General features: G+C 36.0%; 1 protein-coding gene and 1 long non-coding RNA gene across 2 annotated transcripts in view; both read right to left on the bottom strand.

The window, feature by feature from the left end:
* The window catches only part of LOC149800295 (uncharacterized), a 288953-nt gene extending 276782 nt beyond the window's left edge, over nt 1-12171 (bottom strand). Inside the window, exon 1 of the mRNA XM_089957213.1 lies at nt 9972-12171. Coding sequence (XP_089813339.1) covers nt 9994-11682 — 1689 coding nt within the window. The 5' untranslated portion in view covers nt 11683-12171 and the 3' untranslated portion in view covers nt 9972-9993. The remainder of the gene's footprint in view (nt 1-9971) is intronic.
* On the bottom strand, nt 1956-16610 carry LOC149800294 (uncharacterized). The gene is made up of 4 exons (XR_016420953.1): nt 16503-16610; nt 14562-14735; nt 13849-13912; nt 1956-2156 (listed from the first exon to the last, which is right to left on the bottom strand). It is a non-coding gene; the product is annotated as an uncharacterized LOC149800294 (long non-coding RNA).
* Nucleotides 16611-16847: the final 237 nt, after the last annotated feature.

Below are 16847 nucleotides of genomic sequence, written 5' to 3'. Positions count from 1 at the left end.
GGTTTTTACTATCTCCAAAACGCCATTGTGAAATATACGCGGAATTCAGTGTAATTATTAAAGTACAGTATTTACTGCCATTCCATTTCATATCTTAATGCTCACACAAGTGCAAACAATGAATGTCGTATTGACTAAGGTTCTAATCAGACAAATGACTCTAGAAAAGGTGATCTGCACGTGTCATGGTACCCGTGTTTGGCTCTCCGAAAAATTTCGTCCAACCCAATACAATAATAGGTTTCAGCAAAGCTTGGTTTGAACGCATTTGTTGCGAGCTCGACCTCAACCAGTACAAAACCGTTTAATTTCTCTCTCTCTCTCTCTCTCTCTCTCTCTCTATATATATATATATATATATATATATATTTTAATAAATCCATCCATATATTTTATAATGATTCATTCTTTGACGATATAAAAATAACATACTACAGACAGACATAAAAAGATAATAATAATAATAATAATATTATTATTATTATTATTATTAGCACAACAAGCACTATTGCTAAGTGAAATTTTAAAGACCCCTCCTTCTACATTAATTATACGACTAAATATAAAGATGCTACGGAAGTCAAATACCCATGTATACTAATTCATTGTCATTGTCGTTACCATCATCATAATTCATCTTTAACATTCAAAGCGATGTTCACCATTGGGGTCGTCCATTAATTATGTCAACAAAATGGGGGGAGGGTGTTTGAAGAAGTTTGACAATTGTTGACATGGGGGAGGGGGAGTTCAAGATAAATTGACGTCAACAATGTTATTTTTTACAATAAATTTAATAAATCAAAAAATAGGAAATTAGTCGGTGCGTTGGTATGGCACACACTCGCTCGCCCGTCAACAGCCCACCAGTTTAATCCTAAACCGGTTGAGCTCTTGCCAAGGAAGTCATAGTCTTGCATCATCAGATTTTGTTTTTATTTGCAAAATCTGTCACCTCTATGTTACTTCACAAGTTATGTTGAAGAAGCATGTTCAACAGCACCGACAACGCGATCTTGGACCTAGGCAATTACCACATGCTCCTCAACCGCAAAGAATTCGGCCAATACGAGTGGCTGCCAAAAGACAGAGAGAGCTGATGGCAATTATTGCTCATGGAGAGATGTTAAGCGCAGAATGGTTAGATGAAGATGATGTTGACTTGTCGGGTGTAGCGGTTCCACAAGAAATTAATGAATCAGCCACTATGCCCATTATAACAATTGAGGAACATTTGGCTTCCCCATGGGAAGATGATAGAAGCTAGAATATAAACTCTCGATTTTTTCATGAATTCAAAGTGTTATAGTCAATTTGAAATCTGTTAAACAAGTAAAAACAATGTATTAAAATTTATTTGTATAAAATATTGTTAGTTTTGTAGGAGGGATGTACAATTTTATTAGGCGGGTCACTGAAAGTTTGACAGTTGTTGACAAAGGGGAGGGGGGTAAAAATTGCCTAAAAATTGTTGACATAATTAATGGACGTCCCCATTATGCATTCATCAATAGCTCCTATCACTGAAGTTCATCGAATTTATTCATTACAGAAAATGAACCCTACCTAATTCATTATGGTACGGTTCGCTATTTATTAAGCTCATTACCTTGTTCACTAAAGTTCACTATCTTTTTTTACTATAGTATATTACTATGTTCGACCTATACACTCAGTAATGCACTATGGTGAGTAAAATCTGTGCAATACTTGCGTACTTCCAGTACACTCCTCGTGCATAAATATGTTCGGTTTAGCATAGGCTCAACGGTACATACATTGACATTTGATCACAGACATAAAAAGTTGTTGTTGTTGTAGCGTTTAACGCAGACAGAGGTGAGGTGGCAGTGATCCGTAACGGAGAGCACTTTAGACCACTCGGCCACTCGGGGCCCCACTTACGTAGTTCATATTTCAGTCACCACATTATATAAATAATGAATAACTATGTATAGCACTGTAATGATTTTTATTCCCCACCAATAATATACACGTTCACATTTGAATATCGTATTTGACATATGTAGTATCAGATAATAGTCTGATATTAGAATGTGGGAGGATGTTTTATTATAATAAATAATTTTTTAACATCAACACAAGACATAAAATCGTTGCCAAGTGCGGACTGTCCAGTTAACTGTATCATGCACCTGTAAATAAATGGTTTACAGTAGTAGTAGTAGTAGTAGTAGTATTTGTAATAATATAAGATAATATAATATAATATAATATAATATAATATAATATAATATAATATAATATAATATAATTGTGAATGAATATACGTCATGCGTACAAAATCAGAAAGTTGATACATCAATAATTTTTAACAGGAATTGCCATGTCATATATGTTCTTTACCTGGTAAACCCTTCCAATATGCTGAACATAACATGCTTACAATCATTTCGAATACATAATCTTGTTAATCACAGAGTAACAAAAATGGGCGTGACTACATCCATCCATCCATCCATGCACGCACGCACTCACGCACACACACACACACACACACACGTACGTACGTACGTACATACACACACACATACATACATACATACATACAAGTTCTTTATTACGTAAGAACATATATATATATATATATATATATATATATATATATATATATATATATATATATATATATATATATATATGATGTTAATTTTGTTTTTAAAACAAGTAATGTAGCAAAAAGACGAATCAAGTACATCACTGCATTGAACCAAAGAAAAATGTTATCATGTAAAATACATGTTTTACACCTGCACACATTAAAAAACTATGCAATGAACATTACAAATATATAACATTTTAAATAAGATACATGTAATGGTGCAGCTTTAATAAATCTATAAAGATTCGTTATTCCTAGAAGGACATTGCCAAAGCTACTGTTTCTAATGTCAAGTGTCTCGTATTTGACTTTTTGCCAAATTCTTAACTATCTTTTGCTTAATATGTGTATATGTTGCACACGTTTAGACATACACACGTTGAAACATACATACACCGAAGTAACATTCATATGCAATCAGCTCATACGCATTGCTTCAAAGAAATAGTCCCATTCACTTTACATTTCATTAGAATTATACATTGGCTTTCATTGCTGTCCCCCTTGCTGCAGCACTACCTATCAACTTTTATCCTGACATTGGTGAAAAAATAGTTAGTGCAAATATATTATTTATTTGTTTTTTCTTGTATATTAATTTCATTTTTAAAAGAATAAATCCTTATAAAATAATAAAACAGGTAAGAGCAAGTATTATACCAATTAGCAAAAAATAAATAAAAACGTTCTTTACTTGGGAAAATAAGGATTTGAAAAGATAAAATCCTGTTTTCAGTGTTGCAGTTTAAAATAATTCCCGAGAGCATCAGTTACTACTTCGATTCTGACCTAGTTCCTGGCCTTGATTCAGAACCAGTAAGGATTTTAGTAAACAATTATTTTGTTGTTGAATTTATTCTTTCTCAGAGTAAGATTCGTAAAGCGGATTAAAGCCCATATCTGAAGCATGTGACAAATAGCATGTGTTTATTGTTACAAACTTTTAGTTTTCCCAGAAGGATGTACTCTTGACCTCCAATCGGGAATATTTTGTAGTTAGATTTATTACTAATGATTGGAGTTATTATTCGCGCCTTAACAATGGAGACATCCAGGTGTTTTATGTTGTGTTAAGTTTGGTCTAATTGTTTTATTTTTTCAAATTATTTTACAGCAAAGTGATTCTTTTCCCTGGAAATACTAGTGCTCTAAATTAATTATCGGACAAGGACATGTATCGAAATTTATACAGAATTCATAAACTTTAATAATATTTTATGTGATTCAACAAGAGACTGTTGACACTGCAGTACTTTACAGGTTACAACAGACGTCATCGTCTTCCATTTTTGATTTCATGGGGATTCGAACTCATTTACAATTTGGATTTTTATTACTAGGACTTCTATATTTTTAATTCTTGGATTAATTTTGGACCGTAAGTTCTTAGTCTCATTTTTACCTTGTTTTTCATGGGAAATAAATTATTTGTTAAATTTTACACAGCTTGTTGTCTTCACTCTTTTCTGTTACGTTTTGTAAGAGCCTAAACACGTAACATTGTTCATATTTTCTGTGCAAATAATCACAAAACACAGCATTATGGGATCCAGTAAGAAATCTGCAACTTCAATCTGTTATATAGTACATCGTGCACGCCAATACGTATGAACATAAAATAAAAATAAAATTTGAACAAGGGATATATTACATCTGGTGGGTGAAATACTTGATTATTTTCACCCATGGATTTGACACTCGTTCAAATACCGAGTTTTTCATCTTCTCGATGAAACCCAGGGCTGGCCTCTCGCCGATTGGATCGATTTGGCCCGCCCCGCGCTCATGGAGGCCACGGGTCTCATTAATAATTAAAAATATGTCTAAAGAGAAAGTAATTTTTAAGTGATGGAAGAAACTTTTAAATTCAACATCATATCAAACTTGTTTTAAAAATAATTCCAAAGGCTGTGCTCAACGGGGGCCCCGCCTATAATTCCAGCCTTTTTTGCCAAAATGATCCAAATCGGGCCCCGCGTTTGCTAAGGCCGTTCCTGATGAAATATATCCCATATTCGGAGGTTTCAAGTAAATATCCTCTTAATACTAACGGGAGACAAATTATGTCACTACAGTTGCTATATAGTTTTGTGGAACTACTTTCATTTAGGATTTATGTGAGCTTTCATATATGTTAGTCAAATCTGTATTTCCGTACTAAGGACTATTTTAAGCCTCTCTCTCTCTCTCTCTCTCTCTCTCTCTCTCTCTCGTGATGAACATATCTTATTATGTATAAAGACGGTAGACACTCTAGTATACATTCGTTTAATCAATAAGGAGGCGCAACAAAAATGGCGATAAATGAATTCCAAAAAACAGAATGTAGGCTTCAAGTATTAACCTTTCTAAATTAGTTTACAATATCAGTCTTGCATATTGTCAGTGACTGAAATTACATGAATTCTTGCTGTCAAGCATACAGTGTGTGCCTTGTCCGCTCTACGACAAAAAGACACAATTTTAGGAAACTGTGAAGGTAAATATGGTAATAAAATTGCTTAGATAGCTATTCTAACACTCAACACGCGATAAAGCTATTCTAACTCTCAACACGAGAGATAGCTATTCTAACTCTCAACACGCGATATAGCTATTCTAACTCTCAACATGAGAGATAGCTATTCTAACTCTCAACATGAGATATAGCTATTCTAATTCTCAAAATAAGAGATAGCTATTCTAACTCTCAACATGAGAGATACCTATTCTAACTATCAACACGCGATATAACTATTCTAACTATCAACACGCGATATAGCTATTCTATCTCTCAACACGAGAGATAGCTATTCTAACTCTGAATACGAGAGATAGCTATTCTAACTATCAACACGAGCTATAGATATTCTAACTCTCGATAAGAGAGATAGCTATTCTAACTCTCAACACGAGAGATAGATATTCTAACCCTCAACACGAGAGGTAGCTATTCTAACTATCAACACGAGAGATATCTATTCTAACTATCAACACGAGAAATAGCTAATCTAACTCTCAACACGAGAGATGGCTATTCTAACTCTCAATACGACAGGTAGCTATTCTAACTCTCAACACTAGAGATAGCTATTCTAACTTTCAACATGAGAGATAGCTATTCTAACTCTCAACATGAGAGATAGCTATTCTAACCATCAACACACAATATAATTATTCTAACTCTCAACACGACAGATAGCTATTCTAACTATCAACACGAGAGATAGCTATTCTATCAACACAAGAGATAGCTATTCTATCAACATGAGAGAAAGCTATTCTAACTCTCAACACGAGAGATGGCTATTCTAACTCTCAACACGAGAGATAGCTATTCTAACTCTCAACATGAGAGATAGCTATTCTAACTATTAACACGAGAGGTAGCTATTCTAACCATCAACACGAGAGGTAGCTGTTCTAACCATCAACACGAATGATAACTATCAACACAAGATATAGCTATTCTAACTCTCAATACAAGAGATAGCTATTCTAACTATCAACAAGAGAGAAGGTTATTCTCACTCTCAACACGAGAGGTAGCTATTCTAATACTCAACACGAGAGATAGCTATTCTATCAACATGAGAGGAAGCTATCCTAACTCTCAACACGAGAGGTAGCTAATCTAACTCTCAGCACGAGAGGTAGCTATTCTAATACTCAGCACGAGAGATAGCTATTCTAACTTTCAACACAAGAGATAGCTTTTCTAACTTTCAACACGAGAGATAGCTATTCTAACACTCAACACGAGAGAAAGCTATTCTAACTCTCAACACGAGATGGCGCTGTTCTTACGCTCAACACGAGAGATAGCTATTCTAACTATCAACACAAGAGATAGCTATTCTAACTCTCAACACGAGAGGTACCTATTCTAACTCTCAACACGAGAGGTAGCTATTCTAAGACTCAGCACGAGAGATAGCTATTCTAACACTCAACACGAGAGATAGCTATTCTAACCTTCAACACGAGAGGTAGCTATTCTAACGCTCAACACGAGATATAGCTATTCTAACCATCAACACAAGAGACATCTTTTCTAACTCTCAGCACGAGAGATAGCCTTTCGAACACTCAACACGAGACATAGCTGTTCTAACTATCAACACAAGAGATAGCTTTACTAACTTTCAACACGAGAGATAGCTATTCTAACACTCAACACGAGAGAAAGCTATTCTAACTCTCAACACGAGATGGCGCTAGTCTTACGCTCAACACGAGAGATAGCTATTCTAACTATCAACACAAGAGATAGCTATTCTAACTCTAAGCACGAGAGGTACCTATTCTAACTCTCAACACGAGAGGTAGCTATTCTAACACTCAGCACGAGCGATAGCTATTCTAACACTCAACACGAGAGATAGCTATTCTAACCTTCAACACGAGAGGTAGCTATTCTAACGCTCAACACAAGATATAGCTATTCTAACTATCAACACAAGAGATATCGTTTCTAACTTTCAACACGAGAGATAGCTATTCTAACACTCCACACGAGAGATAGCTATTCTAACTCTCAGCACCAGAGATAGCTATTCTAACTATCAACACAAGATATTGTTATTCTAACTCTCAACACAAGAGAGAGCAATTCTAACTATCAACACGCAATATCACTATTCTAACTCTCAACACGAGAGAGAGCTATTCTAACTATCAACACGAGAGATATCTACTCTATCAACACATGAGATAGCTATTCTATCAACATGAGAGAAAGCTATTCTAACTTTTAACACGAGAGATAGCTATTCTAACTCTCAACACGAGAGATAGCTATTCTAACTCTCAACACGAGAGATGGCTATTCTAACTCTCAACACGAGAGATAGCTATTCTAGCTATTAAGACGAGAGGTAGCTATTCTAGCCATCAACACGAGAGGTAGCTGTTCTAACCATCAACACGAGAGATAGCTATTCTAACTCTCAGCACGAGAGATAGCTATTCTAACTATCAACACAAGATATAGCTATTCTAACTCTCAACACAAGAGATACCTATTCTAACGATCAACAAGAGAGAAGGTTATTCTCACTCTCAACACGAGAGATAGCTATTCTAATACTCAACACGAGAGATAGCTGTTCTATCAACATGAGAGGAAGCTATTCTAACTCTCAACACGAGAGGTAGCTAATCTAACTCTCAACACGAGAGGTAGCTATTCTAATACTCAGCACGAGAGATAGCTATTCTAGCTTTCAACACGAGAGGTAGCTATTCTAACGCTCAACACGAGAGGTAGCTATTCTAACGCTCAACACGAGATATAGCTATTCTAACTATCAACACAAGAGACATCTTTTCTAACTCTCAGCACGAGAGATAGCTTTTCGAACTCTCAGCACGAGAGATAGCTGTTGTAACTATCAACACAAGAGATAGCTGTTCTAACTTTCAACACGAGAGATGGCTATTCTAACACTCAAAACCAGAGAAAGCTATTCTAACTCTCAACACGAGATGGCGCTATTCTTACGCTCAACACGAGAGATAGCTGTTCTAACTATCAACACAAGAGATAGTTATTCTAACTCTCAACACGAGAGGTACCTATTCTAACTCTCAACACGAGAAGTAGCTATTCTAACTCTCAACACGAGAGGTACCTATTCTAACTCTCAACACGAGAAGTAGCTATTCTAACACTCAGCACGAGAGATAGCTATTCTAACTCTCAGCACGAGAAATAGATATTCTAACTATCAACACAAGATATTGTTATTCTAACTCTCAACACAAGAGAGAGCTATTCTAACTATCAACAAGAGAGAAGGTTATTCTCACTCTCAACACGAGAGGTAGCTATTCTAATACTCAACACGAGTGATAGCTATTCTATCAACATGAGAGGAAGCTATTCTAACTCTCAACACGAGAGATAGCTATTCTAACTATCACACGAGAGATAGCTATGCTAACTCTCAACACGAGAGGTAGCTAATCTAACTCCCAAAACGAGAGGTAGCTATTCTAACTCTCAACACGAGAGGTAGCTATTCTAATACTCAACACGAGAGATAGCTATTCTAACTTTCAACACGAGAGGTAGCTATTCTAACGCTCAACACGAGATATGGCTATTCTAGCTATCAACACAAGAGACATCTTTTCTAACTCTCAACACGAGAGATAGCTTTTCGAACTCTCAACACGCAAGATAGCTGTTCTAACTATCAACACAAGAGATAGCTTTTCTAACTTTCAACACGAGAGATAGCTATTCTAACACTCAACACGAGAGATAGCTATTCTAACTCTCAACACGAGATGGCGCTATTCTTACGCTCAACACGAGAGATAGCTATTCTAACTATCAACACAAGAGACAGCTATTCTAACTCTCAACACGAGAGGTAGCTATTCTAACTCTGAACACGAGAGGTAGCTATTCTAACACTCAACACGAGAGATAGTTATTCTAACACTCAACACGAGAGATAGCTATTCTAACTTTCAACACGAGAGGTAGCTATCTTAACGCTCAACACGAGATATAGCTATTCTAACTATCAACTCAAGAGATATCGTTTCTAACTTTCAACACGAGAGATAGCTATTCTAACACTCCACACGAGAGATAGCTATTCTAACTCCCAACACGAGATGTAGCTATTCTAACGCTCAACACGAGAGATAGCAATTCTAATTATCAACACAAGAGATAGCTTTTCTAACTCTCAACACGAGAGATACTATTCTAGCTATCAACGCAAGAAATAGCTTTTCTAACTCTTAACACGAGAGGTAGCTGTTCTAACGCTCGACACGAGAGATAGCTATTCTAACACTCAACACGCGAGATTGCTTTTCTAACATTCAACACGAGAGATAGCTATTCTAACTATCAACACAAGATATAGCTTTTCTAGCTCTCAACACTCAACACGAGAGATAGTTATTCTACCTCTCATCACAAGAGATAGCTTTTCTCTCAACACGAGAGATAGCTATTCTAACTCTCAACACGAGAGATAGCTATTCTAACTCTGAGCATGAGAGATAGCTATTCTAACTATCAACACGCGATAAAGCTATTCTAACTCTCATTACGAGAGATAGCTATTATAACTCTCAACAGGAGAGATAGCTATTCTAACTCTCAACAGGAGAGATAGCTATTCTAACTCTCAGCATGAGAGATAGCTATCACTGGACAACAAATTTTTACAAAAGTCATGTTACTGAAATAAAATTAGTCAATTCTTATCAATTTTTATGTGCTGAACACGAATATGACAGTCAAATTGCAAAATTGGCTCTAGTTTTTTTGTAATCTGCAAGAAATTAATGTTTACATAACGAAATGCATTCCAATAGTAAAAGGTCAACTGTAATAGCCTACCTATAAAAAATCAAGTCATTGACTACATCTTAGATTTCTTCGCCTGTCTCTTGTACAGCTGTTCGGGAGCATCTCTGAGGAGTGTCCAGCAGTAGTCAGCCAGCATTGTAGTGGACCATTTTCCCTGGTATCTTTGTTCCATTGTTGCGATATCTTGATGAAAACGTTCGCCGTGTTCATCACTAACAATACCACAGTTGCTAGGAAAGAAATCCAAATGGGAATGAAGGAAGTGAATCTTTAGAGACATATTGCAGCCAAGTTTCTTATACTTCATCAACATGTCTTCTACTAGTTCCTTATAGTTTTCTGCCCTAACATTTCCGAGGAAGTTTGTAGAAACTAGGCGAAAAGCATTCCATGCTTGTTTCGCGTCACCTTCCAGCAAGTTGTTGAACCGGTCATCTTTGAAAAGCTCTCGAATCTGAGGACCCACAAAAACTCCCTCTTTAATCTTTGCTTCGCTGAGTCGAGGGAATTTTTCATGCAGGTATCGGAATGCTGGCAAAGTCCGGTCAATGGCTTTCACGAAGTTCTTCATCAAACCTAGTTTGATGTGAAGGGGTGGTAGCAAGATTTTCTGAGCCTCAACCAGAGCTGGGTGTTGGATATTCTTCTCTCCAATGGCTACATTCTGCCTGTGAGTCCATTCCTTCCTCATGTAGTGCATTTCCCTTGCTCGGCTATCCCACTCGCATAAGAAACACATGTATTTTGTATATCCTTGCTGCAGTCCCATTAAAAGGGCAACTACCTTCAAATCACCACAGAGGTGCCAGCTGTACTTGTTATACTCAATGGAATTCAGTAGCTGCCTTAAGTTATCGTATGTCTCTTTCATGTGGACAGCATACGCTACTGGAATAGATGGAAGAATGTTTCCATTGTGCAAAAGCACAGCCTTGAGACTCAGTTTCGAAGAGTCCACAAATAGTCTCCATTCTTGTGGGTCATGAGTGATTTTTAAAGCATTCATGAGGCCCTCAATATCGGAACAGAATATCAGATTACTTTCCTTTCTGAAGAAAGGCTCCAATTGCTGGTGGCGCTTTCGATATGCAGTAATTGTGACATCTTCTTCTAGAAGATTCCATTGTTGGAGTCTTGATCCTAGCAATTCTGCCTTGTTCTTTGATAAGTCCAAATCACGAATCAGGTCATTTAGTTCTTCCTGTGTTATTCTGTGTGGGGTTGATGATGCACCACAGTGAAAATCTGGATCACTGCATGCTGATGGACCAGGAGAAGAACAGGTCGACTCACCTTTGTCTTCGTCAGATGAATCAAGAGAATATTCTGCTGGAGGTTCTGGAATAGGAAGTCCCTCACCATGTGGAACTGGTCTCAATGCAGACGGAATGTTTGGGTAGACTATTCTCGACTTCTTTCGCTTCGTTATTCCGCCGGAAAGAGGAGGAACCAAGCAGAAGTAACAGTCATTTAGGTGGTTGCTTGGCTCTCTCCACACCATTGGGACTGCAAACGGCATTGATGACCTTTTGCAATTCAACCACTGTGAAAGCTGTGTTGTACATGTAGCACAGCATATATGCGGAGCCCAAGGCTTGTCTTGGTCACCAACCTTGCATCCGAAGTAAAGATGATATGCCTTCTTCACTTGAGAATTGATACTTTTCTTCTGGTTGGCAAATGTCACTTCCCCACAAATATAGCAAAAATTGTCCGCGGTATTAACACACTTTCGAGGCATTACTGTTCTTTATTGTACGTAAATGGATAAAATAATAAGTTTTATGTAACAGTAGCTTGAATTGTCTCGCACAACGTCTAAAATATTTTAAATGCTGAACCTATCTGATTGGGCTTTATATAGTACACTGCTTACGTCAGCTTCAGCAGCCGCCTGGCATTAGTATAATAGGCCTACACATGTATAGTACACTGCTGACGTCAACTTACTTCAGCAGCCGCATGGCATTAGTATTGCATTGCATCAGAAAATGATGCAATCAACTGTGGATGATGTGAGCATGATGGTATTATGCAATGTTACATCATTATTCCGGATGTTGCTGCAGTCCTACTGGAGAAATTTACACAGTGAAACATAGAAAATGAGGTATATGAATATCTTCAAAACGAGAGCCAATACAAATTTTTCACGGTTATATTCGTGTTCGGCACACCAAAATACTACAGATTAGGGCCTTTTCAAGTCAGTAATGATTTCACTGTTGACCAGTGTATTCTATCAACACGCGATAAAGCTATTCTATCTCTCATTACGAGAGATAGCTATTTTAACTCTCAACAGGAGAGATAGCTATTCTAACTCTCAACACGATCATAGCCGTGTTTGAAAACATTGGATAAATCAGGCATTGATGAGTGTTTATTAGAAACCGATATTAAGTGACAATCAAACTGTGAGTGTAGCCTCATGCATAGAACAAGAATGCAAGGTAGCCAACGTCCAAACTTCACTTTTTAATGCAGAAATGAACAAAATAAAGAGCTGAAATCGATACCATGTAAATTCTCAAACATTGAAATCTTTTTTTGTAAAGACGTTACGCTATTATCGCTGTGGGATGTGACTACTCTGTGATGTTTATACAAATTCCTTACCCCAACAATGTTTACTGAATTAATCAGCGAAACAAATTCGTTACCGAAATAAAATGATCTTTATTGTTTTCTTCTTTCAATCGATCATTAATTGATAAAGTACAGAGGTTGAAGCATTATTTGTACAAGATATTTCCAAAACGTCTCTGTGCTAAATTTGTTGTAAAGTTTGGAAATATTTTTCATCTATTTTGTAAAAATATCCATCCCTAGTCTTTTTGAGTAGATATGAGAAATAATTTCACTCGTGAAGTGGAAAAATTTGACACTCGTGACAACACAATATCTTGCATTTCACAAGAGAAAAATTTCCTTATATCTACTAAAAATAAGTAGATATTCTCTTTTCTGCGTGCACTGTATAGGAATCCGAAACGGATTCATGTTAGAATTTTAATTTCATGTATTTGTAGAAAAAGACTTTACGTCAACTGATGTTACCTAAGGCGTCAGTTCATCAAAACGAGTTTTTACAATGATTCTTGTAGCAAATACGCCAAGTTCCCCTCTTTAGCTGCTTAACAAAGTATAAACATATTCTTAATATAAGTTATTTTAGTATTCAATATATTAAACCAAAGTTTGATAGTTCTGGACGCGTTTAAAATAATGTTCATTTTACCAAATTCCCAATATCTAGTATCACCTGCAGTCGGTGGTTTACAAGTAAAATCATAAGTAACTGGTTGCAAAATAATGCTTGTACTCTTTCTCTATACATATTGCTGAATGAAAATACATACTTCTGCTCCTTAATTAACGATTCGTCAAATGAACATATTCTACATTTTAGAATTTACAGATCATTTTAAGTTAAGTCTAATTAATTATCCATCTGTGCTTTTAAGCACTTCTGACAAGTGCTTGAAATGCGGTACCACATCTTCTTGCATAATTAAAGACTCAGTCATGATAACTAATCTCAGTTAAAATATAATATATAATTCCCTATATGTAATTTTATTTTCCTTTCAAAACACTCTTTTCGTGAAAACTGTTAGTTATATATTATAAATTCCATTCGCAAAAAACAACCAGGAAGTTTATCAAACGAGTAATCAGAAAATACCATTAAAAAGAAGTCGATGGTAAAAACAATTATACCAAGACTATTTGATTACAGCTGAATTTGCAGATCTTTGATAAATAATGAAACAAGAATATAGTGATAAAACCTCTCCCTGCGGTAGTCTAATTGTACAATTAAAAGATGAATATGCAAAAAACTGATGAAAAATGTTTGATTTTGCAATGAAATGCATTCTTTTCAAAATTTACATTTACTTACCGGGTACTCAAAATTTAACCAATTATTCCTTGAATAAGGAAAAACGTCAAAATGATGAACGCAGCTGAAAAAGTTAATTAATAGATTATTCAAATAATATACAATAAACGAATGTATTAAAAGATTATAGCATGGGCAATTACCAATCAACCACCCACAATAAAATTTCAAGACATATATGTAATTTTATATCTTAGAAGAAGTTACTGTTTTTTTTAACAAAGCGAGTGTTTCTTTTTAGTCGGTTAAACATGTCGTTTCATCATAAAGAATGTACAGTAAAAGGACATATGGAAATGAATGTATCATAAAATATGAGATGGCGAAGAATTTACCACAAAATAACAGATGACAAAGAATGTACCATAAAATGAAATATGGCAAAGAATGTACCAAAAAATTACAGATGGAAAAGAATCTTTATCATATCTAGTACATTTCAGAAGAAAGCATTCTATTCTGAACCGTTAAAACCTGCCCTTCCTTTCCAAGAAAATGTATTTGCTCTAACCTGCTTCACCCTTTTATTTACAAACCCCGAATTAAAGAAGAACAAACAAACATGAAGAAGACAAGTTTAATGATTGTAGCAGGTAATGCTGATGATATGACGACGACGATCATGATGGAGATGAAAAAAGAAGCGAGTGAAGAATCAAAGAAATATATCTACATCATACAAATTCTCAAATATGTGTTATTTATAAACTTACCAGACGACAAGCCGTTTTCAAAAATACCTGTAACTCTCCAACCTGCTGGGAAAACTACTGTGTTGTAGCCAATTGGATACGGTGATATGTAAAAGTTCCCATTTGCTGCGATCGTAGCCATGATAAAGCTAAGAAGAAGGAATACAATCAAGCCCGTTCTTACATTCAACATGACTGAAAAGGAGAGAAATATGCGTATATATTCAAGCACGACGAGGATATATTCATGGCAAATAATGCCCACAAATATGTTATAAACCATTTTTCCCTGAAAAGATTAAAACACAGATCGCAAACCTTTATAGTGATTGCTTGGTCACAGCATTGATATACAACAAGACATTGATCATCCGAACTCATCAGGAATTACTAACTTCATCCTGTTAAAATGTTGTTCGATCATTGTGTACAGAGTTAATTCTTTACGAAAGACACCAAGTTGGTAAATATGTTAGAAAAGGACTGGATAACTATGCCTCGATGATTGACTGGATAACTATGCCTCGATGATCGACCGGATAACTATGCCTCGATGATTGACTGGATAACTATGCCTCGATGATTGACTGTACTGTTTTAATTCTTCACGTGACCACTTTATAAGTTTAGCTAAACCAGCATCTTTTGCCCTTTAGTTGTATTCTGTGGCTCTTTAGGGGATTTATGTCTCATGGGGACTATCTACATTTATGTTTCCAGTGCAGACTTGAACACGCTGTCCACTGAAGTAAATATGCCTGTTTAAACCTAGTTTTCCCGATTTCCTGTACACTTCTTCGATAGCATATAAAATGTGCTCAAAAGAGCAAACATTTGGCCCTAGTAAAATCTTCTAACGATGCCCTGAACCCGGAGTGTCAATAGAGTAAACTCATGATGATGTGTTGTACATCGGAGTGGCAACAGAGTAATCTTCATTGTAAACAGAGTGGCATAGAGAAAGCATCTAATAACGCGTTGAAACAGGAGTGTCAATAGAGTAATCTTCGAATGATGTGTTCAAAACCGGAGTGGCAATAGTGTAAACTTATGATGATATGTTGAAAAGCAGAGTGGCAATATAATAAACTTCTAATGATGTGTTGAAAACTGGAGAAGTTACAATTGTTTGGAGTGGAGATATCCATCAATTGTGGTTAACAAGTGAAGTTACTCATCGCTGTTTACACACAGTATAAAATTCTGGATCTAAACAATTCATTCTCTTTCTCTCTAACTCCAATTTAATTGCATCCAAAACCTTTATCTACCCTGTTAGAAATAAAGTAGCTGACGTTAGTGTTATTTTACTCCGCCAAACGTAGTCCATTCACATGTCAATTTCGACTCTTTGTAAATTCCATAACACTGAATGAGTCTCGTTCAAAGTTGTGTTCAGTTTTTTGAAATACGTCGATTACACTACGGTTCTAGATGTGTAAGTTTCAAGACGTCGTGCTATAATAGTTTTCTATAAAACTTAAGGAAAATGTCTATGTATGTACAAGATGATGACAACCATTACCTCTAATCTAGTTTCAGCGCTGATATGTGGTAAGTGATATGATCACCGATTGTACGGACAATGGGGGGGATCATTTTTACGTATTATTATTTAGAAAAATGAAATCTCATTTGACCTCGTGACTAGAAGGCTGGGCGTTCAATTCCCACCATCGTATCAGCCAGAATTGGGTATCATAGTGTTCATGGGCAAGACACTTTACTCTCTTATCTAGGCATGAATATAACCGTTGATATCGTTGATGTGATATACCCTCACGCATATTGAGTTGCACGCGTATGAGTCGCCAAAATATCCAAAATTAAATAAATGAAAACAAAGATTCACACTATATATTGATCTAAAATATAATTAATTAAGGTGATTACCAAATAACTTCCTCTCTACCGATGGACAACACAATCAAAAGGACGGACAACACAATCAAAAGATCTTACTTGCAAACTCCAAGTCTCCTCTTCAGATAGTTTGAATTAGACTATGTCACTACCAACAAACATCTGCACATATCATTTAATCTGGGTCATATGACACCTCTAGAAAATATGAGAATGAGGAAACGACACGTACAAGCACAAGAAATGGCCTAAGGCTAGCAAAATCATTTAAGTGAAACGACACGCCTAATATAGTTCATCATACGTGCATTGAAGGGCTATTCTAGTGTACACTTCTGCAAATCAGAAATGCTTCACTGTTACAGTTGGTCCTTTTTATAAAGTAATGTGATTAGGTATATTAATGTGATCGGGTGAAGTAATGTGATTGAGTACATAGTAATG

Source organism: Sinohyriopsis cumingii, chromosome 5 (genome assembly GCF_028554795.1).
Source record: "Sinohyriopsis cumingii isolate HCF-2022 chromosome 5, ASM2855479v2, whole genome shotgun sequence".
Lineage (NCBI taxonomy): Eukaryota > Metazoa > Mollusca > Bivalvia > Unionida > Unionidae > Sinohyriopsis > Sinohyriopsis cumingii.
Note: the sequence above shows the minus strand (reverse complement) of the source record. Positions and strands in the feature narration are given on the sequence as shown.